Genomic DNA, 14528 nt, shown 5'->3' with positions numbered 1-14528 from the left:
AGTGATAGGGAGTCACTGTATCTTATTGAGTAGAGGATGTGATGTAGTTAGACATGCTTTCTAGGAAGATTACTTTGACAGTTAAGTGGAAGATGGACTGGAATGGAGATAAACATTTCAGGGAAATTAACCAGCAGTCTATTGCAATAGTCCAGGTATAAGTTGATGAAGACCTTTAGCAAGGTGGCAGCTGTATCAGATGAGAGAAGGGGGTGATTGTGAGAGATGTGAAGTTAGCAGGCCTTGGCAACAGATTGCATATGTGGGTTGAGAAAGAGGGGTATTGAGACTGATCCCTCCCTAGGCTGTGAGCTTTGGGGTCTGGCAAGATGGTGGTGGTCTAAACAGTAGTAAGGAAGTTTGGAAGTGGGGAGTGTTTTGGGGAAAAGATAACGAATTCAGTTTTGGACATGTTAAGTTTAAGATGTCTACCTTAATCCAGTTCTAAATGCTCAATAGGCAGTTGGATGTGTGAGACTGGAAGTCAGCAGAAAGGTTAAGACTGTATAAGTAGATTTGAGAAACATCAGCATAAAAATGATAATTAGATGCATTGAAGCTGATGAGATCATCAAGTGAAATAGTATAGAGGAAGAAGAGAAGAGGGCCTAAGATGGGGCCCTGTGGGACACCCAAGGTACATTATCTGGTGACATTGGATGAAGATTTGACAAAGGAGATTGAAAAAGCTTGGCGATATAGCCAGGAGGGGTTCCAGAAGAGAGTAGTGCCATGAAAATGTGGAGAGAAGAGAGGAACAAGGGGAAGAGGATGATTGACAGTGTCAAAGGCAGCAGAGAGGTCAAGAAGGAGGAAGATTAAGAAAAAGGTCATTAAGATTTGTCAATTAAGCAAAGTGGTTCACTAAAGGGTCAATATGAGAAAAGGAGGAAAATGTAACTAGTAAAGGGATGAAGTCTAGGAGAGAATTATAAGACTGAGGCAATGGAAATCATAGAAAAGGGCAAAGAAGAGGGCTTGGGGAGGCACGACAGAGAGAGAGGTGGAATAACGATTATGATTAGATAAGGACATGTCAGAGTTCATGAATGTGCAAGTTACATTTGTGGGCAATGGCAAACTCCAAAGTATGACTATCTTTGTGTGTAGCTGAGATGTGGTGGAGTAGTAGGTTATAGGAAATGAGTAAGTTGAGGAACTGTGAAGTTAGGGTGATATCAATACATATCTTTAAATTCTCTAGTATGAGTTTAAAGAACAAAAAAAAATTGTGAGCTAAGCACTGAGCTCATTGAAGAAAGATGGGAAATGTCCTGGAGCTTATTACATAATAGCTGCCAGAATTTTGATTGAATAGTAGATCTGAACATACCACCATTTTCTTGTAATAGCAAAATAAATCTTTTAACAGAACAGAAAAGCTTCTTTTAAAAGGTGTGTGCATAGAGACTTGATAACTTTACACCTCATATTATAGGATTTAATGATGATATTAAAGATTATCTAAGCCAACTTCTTCATTTTATTGATATTGATAAAATGGGAAATTGGAATTTTGAAAATCACTATGTACCATAAAAGATCATAAAATACTGTAATTGGAAGGAATCAAAGAAGTCATACAGTCCAACTTAACATAGGCATCCTTCCACAACTTCTCTAACAAGTAGTCACCTAGTCTCTACTTGGACATCACTACCTGTTAAGACCCAAAGGGGAATGGGTTGCCTAGCTGTCTTTTGTTTATTTATTTATTTTCGGCTAGGCAGTGGGGTTAAGTGACTTGCCCAGAGTCACACAGCTAGTGAATGTTATGTGTCTGAGACTGGATTTGAACTCAGATCCTCCTGACACCAGGGCCAGTGTTCTAGCCACTGTACCACCTAGCTGCCCCTCTCAGCTGCCTTTTGACTCTTTGCTTGTGGGCACCATCTCCAACTGGTGAGTTCTTTCTGGAACCTTTATTTTGGGAAAAGGTCCCAGACCAGCCATACCTGACTCTCCAGACTTGGTCATTACGTCCCTGCACAGCTACCTCCTTTAGTCAACTGATTTTCAGTTCTCCTTTTGTGTATTGTTTTGTGTGTATTCTCTTATTAAAATGTATTTGCTTGTACTTGTATCCACAATGCTTATCACTGCCAAATGGTCGGCACTTAATAAATGCTTGTGGCTTATTGTTTGTTTGCAGTATTTTGTTTACCTGTCACTGGAAATCTTCAAGCAAAATCTATATGCCCACTTGCAGGGTGGAGGTGGGAAGATTGTTCATGTGTTATTTGGAGTAGATAAATTCTGATATCCATTCCAATTCTGAGTTTTTGTGAAGAAAAAATGTATAGTGACTGAGAGTGGGAAAAGGTCTTGAATGGGTGTGAAGGGATCTAAGTTCATATAGAAGTTCTGTTATTAACTTGTGTAAAACAAGACAGGTCACTTTCATTGCTTTTATTTCCTTATCTCTAAAATGGGAATAATAGTTGTCCAATCTACTTCATAAAAATGTTAAAGATATCAATTAGAAAAAATAATAAATATACTAATATATAAAAGTCTGAAAAATACAAAGTACTTTTCAAGTGCAAATGTTTATTATTTTAATTATTCCATTTATTTATCTTTTCATCCATTTAGAAGTATTAATTTTAATGGCATCATAACACCATTATCTTTTAGGGATGTTGTACAGTATACCTTTTCCCTTCATCACATCTGTTCATCTGTTTTTAGGGACATCAGCTACATACTTGAATGGAACTATGATCTCAGTGATATGGGTACAGCAAAATGCAGCTCACGCATGCCCTCTTATTTTGCATGAATCTTGCCCATATCTATAAATCCCATAAATGAAAAATATATACCTTTGAGTTAGATGTGGCTTAGGAGTAAGAATGACTAGTCGGAAAACACTGTTCTATTACACATTAATAAAATTGGACTGGGCCTGTGATTTCATAAATGCAGGAAATTCGTGAGGAGGAATTTTCCTTTTATCAATGTAGGTCAGCACCTGTTCTTAGCTTGGAATCTTAGAAAATTGCTTGAGCCATTGAGAGATTGTTATTTACCCAAGGTGATACAGGTAATTCAGGTGTCAGAAGCTAGACTTGGACACAGGAGTTTCAGATTCCAAGGTTCTTCTCTCTACTAACTATACCACACTGCCTCTCCCATTATATATAGATGGAATAAATTTATTTATGGTATAGTATTCATTTTTTCTAATACAACTCTTCTTTGTCATCTGCTATACTTTCTTTTTATAAATGCAGAACATTCTATTTATTAGGTCAATAATTCATTTTTAGCAATACAATTACAGAATACCACAATACTGGTTACAAACACACTCACTATGGTTTGATGGTTACAAATAATGTTGGGCACTACAAGTCTGTGTGAAGTATGATATGAAAGGTTATTCTTGACACAACAAAGAATTATCTTCAAAATCTAGTAATGACCTAGTAAGTTGCTTGTAATAGTCAAGCAACTACTTTTATTTTATTTTTTAAAGAATCCCATTAAATTAAAATCCCCTGTAGCAATAAAGTATAAAAACAGTACTGAACTTGTTATTATTTAATAAATGTAGCATTCATTCACACCATAAGGATAGAACTAAATTGTAAAGTTTTAGTTACCATGGCAATATAGCTTCCCATAAGAGAAATGTACATAAATGAAAAATGTTACATAAATGGTTCCTGCGACAGTTATTTAGTGATCCAGCACTTAGCTTGTGCACCACAAAGTTTTCTAGTTATTTATATATAATATATATATATACATATATATAGAAAATATATATAAAATTTTTTTATCTTAAAATTTACCTTTGAAAAAAACGTACACTTCAACAAACTCACAAGGCCACTCATGCTATAGATACCTAAGATTGCAATTAAAGTACAGTATTATTAAACACAAAATCCTAAAGCACACTCCTTTGAAATCACCAACAGAGAAAAACTAGTTTCACTACCTAAAACTTTCCTGAGATTTGGGGACAAAAACATACCTAGTGCTCTTCAATGTGGTGATTAATCTAGATTTCAGGGTTTTTTCCAAACTTTTTTTTTTCTTGGCAAGAACTGAGTTTCTCCAAAGCCAAAAGTTTAAATGTGCCTTCATTTCTATGACAAGAAAATAAAACCCCAAAAGGAAATCTGGACTCACAAGTAAGCATTTTTCTGGCAAAAAGTTCTGCCACGAATAGTAATTTGTAGGCAGCACAGGCAACAAAATATAGTACTTTACAAATCAAGGAGCATCTCATACACTTTGCTTCTCACTGCATCCTTGTTTCAAATAAAATTTATGCTAGCAGTTTGGGTGTCTTAGGCCTATGTTTTCTGCCTAGTACTTTGCCAGCGCATGGGATAACAGGAAGTAGAATATGCATTGTCCAGTAGTACAGAAGCAGCGCAGTTCAGCATTTGGGGAAATCATTTTTAGGACATCCTAAGCCATGACCCACTTTTCTAACAAATTAGGCCCAACATAAACTTTGTAAATCCTTCCCCCTCACCCTCACAAATAAAAATACCCCTTGTGTGCAATAAGTTTAAACAGCAGGTATCGAGATAATAGGCAGGAGTGAGTGTCCTTCTACAAAGCAGTGGCAGAGATTTGTTAGTAATAGGTGGTAAAAATGCTCTAAGCAAAGTCAGCTTGGGGGAACCATAACAGCCTACAGCCTAAGAAAACATATGTGAACCCTTAATCTTAAAGCAGAGCTGTATGGGGCAGGCTAGTGTTAAATAAGTGCTTATCAACACAATCAACTTCAGCAGTTCTAAACCTTAAATAGATGACTGGGCAAGAGAAGGAATAAAATAGGGGATGGTAGGAATGTCCTCTAAAACCATAACACTTTTGAACACAACATAACCGTTCATGAAAGTGAAATGTTTTCCAAGCACTGAGTAAGCATAACAGACAGTTTAATTCATTTCATTGAGTCTTTCACTCTTTAATGGTCACATTCATCTCTTTCAGTCATACAATGCTCCCCTAATTAAAGGAGAAACCTTCCACTTACCAGGGAATTGTTCCTTATTAACAATAGAAATCACTAAAATAAACCCACAAATCCCTCTTTCTTTTCACCTTTTCTCTTTCTCTAAAAATGGGAAAGTTTGCATTAAATCATGAAGGTTAATGAGTTCATGTAAACCTACATCAAAATGATGTTAAGGCATCTACTGTATTTTTGAAGATAAAACCCAGCTGTCTTTTTCCCTTCCATACACTCAGACTTTTTCCATTCTCAAGTGTAAAAGCATTTTAATGTATTTTATGTTTAAAATACTGTTTTTATATTCCCTTGCTACTATGCCTATAATAGCAGCATATACCATATAGCATTCATAATATCATGAATTCTGGAGCAGGTTGGGTGGGTGTGGAAATGAAACTGTCACTGTCTACTTGGACCCTAATCCATCCTCTCACTGGGGAGCCTTAGCCTATTATTTTTCTACCTACCAATAAAAAGACATACTACTTGATTTCGTGGTATTTAAAATTTGTTGGTTACCAAATCTATTACAGAAAGTATTTTCCCAAAGTAAAAACTATATTTAGACCCTACTTTTTGCAATATTTATGTGACTTTAATTCTTTCTACAAATACACATATTTAGCAAAATAATTTCTTTCTTTGTTTTACAGAATTTTTTTACCTCATGATTTTAGGATTTATACTTACAATGAAGAGGGATTTTTATCCTCCCTTGTTCCTTTTTTTAAGGTATGGCTTACACATGGTCATTAGATTTGTAATTCTCTTACAACTTTATCAAGTGATTTAGAGTGACTTTTTATGTATCTCTATTCTTGAGCAAAACAATTTTAAGGATAATTTTACTCCCTTTGAAGGTCATATTCTATTAGATTTAATGTGTAGACATCATTAAGTTTTGAAGGCAGTGGTTTTTGAGGTCATGAACATCTTTATATTTTGGACTCAATTAGTCACAAAAGAGGTGCTTATCAGAGCTTGAAAGAGTCGTTATGACTAAGATCAAGGACAATTATCTCTGAATGCAAATGTATATCCAGAAGTTTAGTGCTGAGAATTTGAGGGGCACTCTAAAAGCATTCATGAGAGATTGTAGGCAATTAGGGAAAATCATTAAAGTCAATTAAGTACTTAATGTGTGTAGAGCCCCAAGTTCTCAGTACTGGGGAAGATACAATGTTTAGCTAAGATACATTCCCTGCCTGGAACTTACAGTCTAACAAAGCAGATAATACACATAGATAGATAAGTGTAATATATGATAATTACATTAGAGAGGTGCAAAAGGTGTATTGAGAGGTAGTGTGGTACAGTAGATAGAGTACTGGACTTGGAGTCAGAAAAACCTACATTTGAATATTGCCTCAGGCACTTACTACCTGTTTGACCTTGGACCTCTATGTCCTCATCTGTAAAATGGTGGAGTTGGACTCAATCAACTCTAAGATCTATTTTAGTTTTAAGTCTATTATCCTATTATAAAAGAAAATGCCATGTGATATCCAAGCGTTTGACTTGAGCTTTAAAGAATGGGTGGAAAATCAATAAGTGAAGAGAGGGAAGGAAGCTAAGTCTTCCCATATGTTAACAAACTATAAAGGTTTTAATTATGACCTGAAAACCAGGTGAACTAGGTTCAGAGAGTCATCATCAGGAATATTAGCTATGAAAATGAAAAAAAAATCATTTTTGGTCACAGCAACTCAAGAAAGCCATTTGCAGAGGCATATAAGAGCTATAATCTATCTCAGTGGAGAGAGTACACACACTCTCAATTCAACAAGCATTGAATTACTTTGAGAGATGCAGCTTCATGTTCAGATCCTCATGGCCTTGAATCTGGACTATTGTAATAGCTGTCTATTGATTGCCCTATCTCAAGTCTCACTCCTCCTCTCTCCAAAGTGATTTTCCTAAAGCACTGGTCTGACCATGTTACTCTCCTGCCCATTATCAATAAGCTCAAGTAACTCTCTAGTACCCTTTGGATTAAATACAAAGTTCTCTCTGCCATTTAAAACCTTTTCTAACCTGGTTCCAATTGCCTTTCCAATCTCATTCACTACTACCCTCCATGCACTGTGATCTGGCCAAATTTACTTTCTTGCTGTTCCTCACATATGACACTCCATCTTTCCCACCTCTCTTACTTTGTACAGGTTGTTCCCCAAGCCTAGAATGATCTCTTTCCTTTGGATCTGCTGTTACGTTATAGCATACTTGCTGTTCCCTGAATGTCGCCTTCTGTTTCCTTCCTCTGTGCTCATGATTAGAATATCTTTCCTTCATACCTCTCTGCCTAGCTTTCTTCAAGGGCTTATATCATATGCCATATTCTGTGGGGAGGTTTTTCCCGATTTCCCTACTTAATGCTTTTTTTTTTTAGGCAATTGGGGTTAAATGACTTGCCCAGGGTCACACAGCTAGTAAGTTTGGTCTGAGGCCGGATTTGAACTCAGGTCCTCCTGACTTCAGGGCCGGTGCTCTATCCACTGTGCACCTAGCTGCCCCCCTACTTAGTGCTTAATTTCCTCCAATTATGCTTTATTTACATATTGCATATCCCAGTACAATATAAGCTCTTTGAGATCAGAGACTGTTTTTTTAAATTTTGGAATCCACAGTACCTTGCACAGTGCCTTTTATGTAATGGGAATTTAATAAACACGTTGAATTGAATTGAATTTTTGGAGCGTTGCACTTAGAGATAACAATAAAAGTATTTGACAAAGTGGACTAAAATTTTCCTTAAAATATTATACATTAACTACTTTTATTGAGGAGATGATAAAAGTACAAAGTCAATTTTTTCATCTAGGGTTGTGTAGAAATACACAGACTCTTTTTTATTTGGGTTGTGTCTTCTACTTTAAAAAATAAAGATATGGTAGGAAGAATAACAGTAAGGCAGCAATTTGTAATCAGTTAAAGTCTAAAGATGCATAGAATAGCAGAGAAAATTAGAGTCTATATATATATTTATTAGCCTATGGAGAAAATGCTACCAAATTGGGTCTGTTCAAACCAAGTGCTTTTCTGATGTTGGAAATATGACACATAGCTGGTAATTATGAATAATATATGTTTATATGAGAGACATATATAATGTCCCAATTAATGTTCTTTTCTTCTAATGAAGACAGGGAATCCTAATAGTGAAGTCTAAGAGGGGATCCTAGGATCTAAGCATTGATTGAACTCCTGCCGTATTCATAGTGTAGTTGATTTAGTATATTCTGAATATCGTTTGAAAAATCTTAAGGTGATTTTAATATGATGGTATCAAATCTTTGAGCAACTCTTATGTCCAACAAATTACTCTATTTGTACTTAATTTTCAGAATTTTTGCTTCTACGAAGGGCATGTGGCAGATTTCCCAAAATCAGTTGTGACACTTAGCATCTGTTCTGGAATCAGGTCATGGACATATCCTTTTTATTGATTATAGAATGTTAAATAGGAAAAATCCTCTTTTATTTTATCATATTCAAAAGTATAAATGGGGGGAGTGCATGATGGGAGCAGTTATCTAAGATGTGGAAATGGAATGGGAATGGTTTATTCCTTCTGTCCTGAAAATATTAGCAAGTAGACACTGATAGTATAATAATGATACTAAACAACATAAAAACTGTTTTTTTTTGTAATACGTATTGAAGTGGCTCTATTTTTGTGCCAGTTTCAAAAATGGCTTCAGATTTGCCTGTCACCCACAGGGATCATGGTTTTCCTCATAATAAATCTGTGCTGTCATTGATTCAGAGGTTTCCTCCTATAATACAGATCACAGCTTAACCATGCTAGCTTTTCCTGGTTAACTCCTGTCCATGTACTCCAAAAAATTCTCCAAATGAATTCCACTTCACCTGCTAAAGGCTTTCCTTACTTTTCCCTCACCCTGTAAGTGGACATTCTTGTTGTCCACTGATCTTTACTTTGTATTATACATTGCCTTGATGATGTCTTTCACTCCTTTTTTTCAGATTTCTTTGGCAATTTTGTATTACAACCAGCTTACATCCACTATGTACTTCTCCATTGTTTTAGTCATACTTAGCTCTTGCTGCCATAGAGCAACATTCTTAAAATATTGATATGGAAAAGATGGGCCTCTGCTCTCAAAGAAAGCTTGTAATTAGTAAAAGATCATTATGATTTCGCAAAAGCAGTTGGGCAATATGTGTTGAATGGTATGATTCTCAGCACACTTTTGTGAAGTTTGGTAAATGTGTTGCTACCTTAACCCCCATTTTTCTCATTCTGAGATATCCTTGGTAGAACTCTTTACTATTTTCATTATACTGAAGTTTTAATTTTAATTATTTTCAAATGTGGTGTTTGAATTTATAGAGGTTGGTTACAATTTGAAAATTTCACATATGGAATTGAGCCTCTGGAGTCTTCAGCAGGATTTGAGCATGTGGTTTATCAAGTAAGAAATGAAAACACAGATGTCTTCCTATATGCTGAAAACAATATAAATATGAAGTCAAGAAAATTGCCTTATGAACTCCAGATGGTTAATGTAAGTAATGATTTGCTGCAATTATGCCATTTGTAGACTATAAACAATATTCTTTATCACCTACAGATTGCATATCATCATCCAAGGTTAAGATTCTTAATCCGCAGTTTTTGCGAAGAGATTTCAAAGCATCATCCAGCAGATCTTTGTTGCTTCCCTGCTGTTGTCATGCCTCCTCAGTGGTTTTTTATTGTCTACACACTTTGTCCTCACTCCCCTGGAGATATGAAATAGCTTCTCCTCACATCAAGATTGGGAGACCCTATCTTAGTGCGGGCTTATTAGATGGGAGATAAAGACCATAAAAAGATTTAGAGTCAAAGAATTTAAATCTGGAAGGGAACTGAGAGATCACAAGGCAAACCTCATTTTATTGATAAAGAAACTGAGGCCAGGAGAGATGTATTCTCTTGTCCCAAGCTCACAAAAGTTAGTGTCATGCTTCCTTCTCTCCTTTCACAAGAATTTACTGAACACCTATGGTATTCATAGAATATATGTACTACTTTGAATATTACTTGACTAAGTTATTTTTCATTTTATATTACAAGTGTATAATACTTGTATAAGACTGTAATACAGTGGTATCAGATCCTTGATCACCTGGCATAACCAGTTAATCACCCACTTGCTTGTTAAAATGCTGTTACAAAGAAATCAGTTGCATATTTGTTTACATGTTAGAGAAGCAAGGTAATGTAGTCAGCTCCCTCAATGAAAATTCAGGAACACTGAATTCTGAATTTTACTCTGCCTGTTATTTCTACTCTTTCTTTGGATAAATTCATGATTTGTTTAGAAAGCCAAGCATTGCAATGAATAATTATTATAAAATACCTTGTACAAAAAAGAGCGGAAAATTATTCCTCTTCTTTTTGAATGAACATAATTTGTTTATTCTTTTGTTTTTCCTTAAGTCTCTCTGAAAAAAATTTGATATCTTTTGTTTTCACATCACTTTGATTTCTGAATTTATCCTTCCTTCTTCTCCTATCTATTTAATCATCTCTTGTAACAAAGATCTAATGAGAAAGAGAAAAAAAATCAACTAAGTCTGACAGTATTTGCAATGTTCCATACATATGGGCCCCCAACCTCTGCATTTTCTCATCTCTTCTTCAAGAACAAGTTCTATGATGATAAGTATTTAGTAGTCAGTTTTGTTTTTGGTTTCATTGTTATTTTTGTTGATCTTTCCACTTACATTGTTTTAGTCAATTTGGAAATTGTTTTTCTGGTTTCACTGACTTTAGATTATACATGAATTTAGATTGAGTCAAGCATATAGTCTTCACTCCAGTTCTCAGGTGACATTGAGTTTACTAAAATTTAGGATAATTCAGTAAATATTTATTGTACTAGCTAGTGTAGTATAGATGCAAGAGCAGGAAATTGACCATCAGACCTGGATTCAAATCCTCATTCTGTTGCTTCTATGTGGGACAGAGACCACTACTCAAATTCAAAACAAAGACTTAGATACCTTGAAAGTAGAAATGAGTTTATTGCTTTCTCATGAGAAAGAGTACCACCCTTCAGGAAGTACGAGTACAAGTTGGTTACAGAAAGCAAGGCTTATTTATACCCTAATGTGAGTTCCTCCTCCCTAACCTCCTTTCCCTTATCCCATTGGCCTGGCTTCAGGGGGCACAATCTATTCATGGAAATCTTCACCAGTAACAGAGAGCAAAGGCGGTTACAGAAGTTTGCCCGGAGACAAGAAAAGGTGGGAAATCTTGCAAGGGTAAACAGTTTAGGTTGGGGGTAGGGCTATTTTTTCTGCTACTTACTTAAAAACAGAGTCTGGGGAGTTTTGTCAAGGTCAGAAGGGAGTGTGTTTCAACAATACAATTAAATTCCTTGAGAAAGCCATCTACAACAGGTGCCTCCAATTTCTCTCCTCCCACTCTCTTCTTAACCTGCTGCTATCTGGCTTCTGACCTTACCATTTAACTGAGACAGCTCTCTCCAAATGACCAGTGATCTCCTAATTGCTGCCTTTTGTGAGAACTATTAACAAGAACTATTAACCCTTTGAGGAGGCTTCACTTCTGAGAGATCATCTTTCACACTTACTACCTGTGTGACATTGGAGAAGTCACTTAATCTCTCTAGATCTCAACTTATCTATAAAATAAGAGAGATGGATTGAAATTGATATTTCCATAGTACTTTAAGGTTTATAAAGCTTTCTCCCCACACACACAGTGACCTTGTGAGGTATGAATTAGAGATATTATAATCATTTTACAGAAGGATATATGAAGGACTTGCTTATGGTCAGCACAGCTAAGCAAGTGTCAGAATTGGAATTTGAAGTCAGCTGTCTCTTGATTCCAAGCCTCTTTCTGTCATACTACTCTGATTTCTCAGATAGCCTAAACGCTATGTTTCTTTGACCTTTTAAAGTATCTTTTAAGTTTAGAGTACTATTCTATAGGTAATAGAAAGTTATGATAATTTGTAGCAAAGGCAAATTTCAGTACTAGGTTGTAGATAACCTCTAATGGCAGACCTAAGAGTTTGAATAGTTATAGTCCTTGTAGGATCAAAATAATAAGTCATGGAGAGGTTTTAATTGTCTCTCTGGGTTGTTTCTAGGGATGCAAATTGAACAAATTCTTACTTCACTATATATTTCTAAAGTGAACTGTAAATCCTAGAATAACCCTGAAGAATTTCAACCTGGGATCATCTTAGCCAAAACTTTTTTTTTTGAGGCAATTGGGGTTAAGTGACTTGCCCAGAGCTACACATCTAGGAAATATTATGTGTCTGAGGCCATACTTGAACTCAGGTCCTCCTCCAGGGCTGGTGCTCCATCCATTAGCCAAAACTTTCTTAGAAACTTAATCACCTTTTTCCCAGTCTCTCTTTATCCATAGTCCACAGGTGTTTTAAAACCTTGAAAAGCTCCTTTGATGTCCTATATATAGCACAGTCTCACTATAATGATTTATATGGGGGATACCTAGAAACTTGGCCCAATACTTGTGGGGAAAATTGGTTATAGGATGCAGAATAGCACCCTTTAGGGAGCATCACATTAACTGTTGGATTAATTAATGAAGATGAAAGCCAGAAAATCTTACCAGGTCTTTTTTTTTTTTTGAGGAGTTCTATTTTACAGCACAGTCACTTCCCAATGACTACCCCTCCACCAAATTTTCCCTTGTAATGAAAAAGTGTAGTCAAGCAAAACAAATCAACATATTAAGCTTACCTGAAAATGTATGACCCATTTTCACACCTATAATTTAGTACTTCTGCTGAGGACACATGCTTCTCCATCAGTCCTCTAAAGTCATGGTTGGTCATTTCATTGATCAGCATTCTCAAGTCTTTTAATGTTGTTTTTCTTTACATTATTGTGGTCATTGTATAAAATTGTTATCCCAGTTCTGATCCTGATAACTGATCCTGGTTACTAATCCTGATCCAGAATCAGCTCATTCAAATCTTTCAAAGTTTTCCTAATTCTTCATCTCTTCAATGAATACCCACTTTCTTTCTAATTCCTTGCTATTACAAAAGTACTGTTGTACATTTTTAATATATGGTATGTTTCACTCTGTGTTTGACTTACTTGGCCTATATGCCTAGTAGTGGCATGGTGAGGTCAAAGGATATGTACACTTTAGTACCTTTTTTTCCTTTTAGCATAATTACAAATTATTTTCCAGAATGGGTAGACCAACATTACATTATTATATTTGTCTTCCCATAGTCCCTCTACCATTAATAATTTTTTCTTCTGTCATTGTTTCTACTCTGATAAAACCTCAGAGTTGTCTCAATTTGCAGTTTTCCTACTATTAGTTGTTTGGAGAAGTCTTTCATATAATTGTTGAAAGCTTTCATTTTTTCTGTTGAATATTACCAGTTCATATCCTTTGATCATTTATCTGTTGCGGATTGGCTCATGTTCTTATATCTTTGTATCATTTGCATTCTTATACATTTGTAACATCATATTATTCAAAATATGGAGACTTGTTTACATAAAGCCCTCATGGAGAAGATTTAGTAGTTAGCAGGTGTTTGAATCTTAATTCTCTTATTATTTCTGAAAGGACAGTCAATGCATATCATACCAGGCAACTCAATGCCACAGAAAAACTAGAGATTCCATCACTTCTAAGCATTGGGTAGGTGTTGTTCACCACAAGAATGGCTAAAAGTGGAATTTCAGTTTTAGCAGATACTTCAGATTTCTCTGTGCAATATTATTGACAATATATTCATTGAATTGTAGACACTAACACCTGATGTTATCCCAGGCCCTTAAGGAATTTCTGCACCATTGAGAGTGGGATAGACTCTAGGACCAGGAGCAGTTTTCCCCAAACCTTTGGCTCTGCTCATACACTTAGGTACCTTGTTCATATGTATTGCCTGCTTCAGTTCATGCATGTTTCTAAGGAAAAAATCTCCCAGTAGGATTAATCCTTTGGATTTACTTGAGACATGTGGGAGTAATTGGCCCTCTTAAAAGCCACATTGAGGCAGCAAGTTGGTGCAGTGCTTAGAGTGCTCTAGTGTTTTTGCCCTGGGTTTTATTTACTTAACGACTATTCATAAACAACATTGGTCTATGTGTCTTTTTCTCTTTGCTTTATCCTTCCCTGGTTTAGGTTTTAGGGATATGTTTATTTCACAAAAAAGAATTTGCTAATATGTTTTATTTCCAATTTCTGAGAATAATTTGTATCATACATGTTAATTGTTCTCTAAAAGTTTGGTAGAATTCTTCTTTAAAGACATTAGAAGCTAGGTGGTGTAATGGATACAATGTTGAACTTGGGGTCAGGAAGTCCTGAGTTTGAATAATATCTCAATCACTTATTATCTGTGTGAACTAGGGTAAGATTTATAACCTCTCTTTTCTTTAGTTTCTTCATTTGTAAAATGAGGATATAATAGCACCAGCCTACCAGAGTTGTTGTGAGGATCAAATGAAATAACATTTATAAAGCATTCTGCAAGCCTTAAACTACCACATAAATGCTAGT

The 14528-nt window shown here is 35.6% G+C and overlaps 1 protein-coding gene across 1 annotated transcript in view; it reads left to right on the top strand.

Annotated features, from left to right (window-relative positions):
* LOC114045332 (disintegrin and metalloproteinase domain-containing protein 2-like) overlaps positions 1 to 14528 on the top strand; it is a 131908-nt gene that overhangs the window by 41337 nt on the left and 76043 nt on the right. Inside the window, 3 exon segments of the mRNA XM_027865264.1 lie at positions 5641 to 5719; positions 8332 to 8408; positions 9342 to 9516. Of these exon segments, the coding sequence (XP_027721065.1) occupies positions 5641 to 5719; positions 8332 to 8408; positions 9342 to 9516 (331 nt within the window).

This window comes from Vombatus ursinus, unplaced genomic scaffold (assembly GCF_900497805.2).
Source record: "Vombatus ursinus unplaced genomic scaffold, bare-nosed wombat genome assembly UNPS02014778.1, whole genome shotgun sequence".
Taxonomy (NCBI): domain Eukaryota; kingdom Metazoa; phylum Chordata; class Mammalia; order Diprotodontia; family Vombatidae; genus Vombatus; species Vombatus ursinus.
The sequence above is the reverse complement of the archived record's forward strand: the minus strand, read 5'-3'. Positions and strand labels throughout refer to the sequence as shown.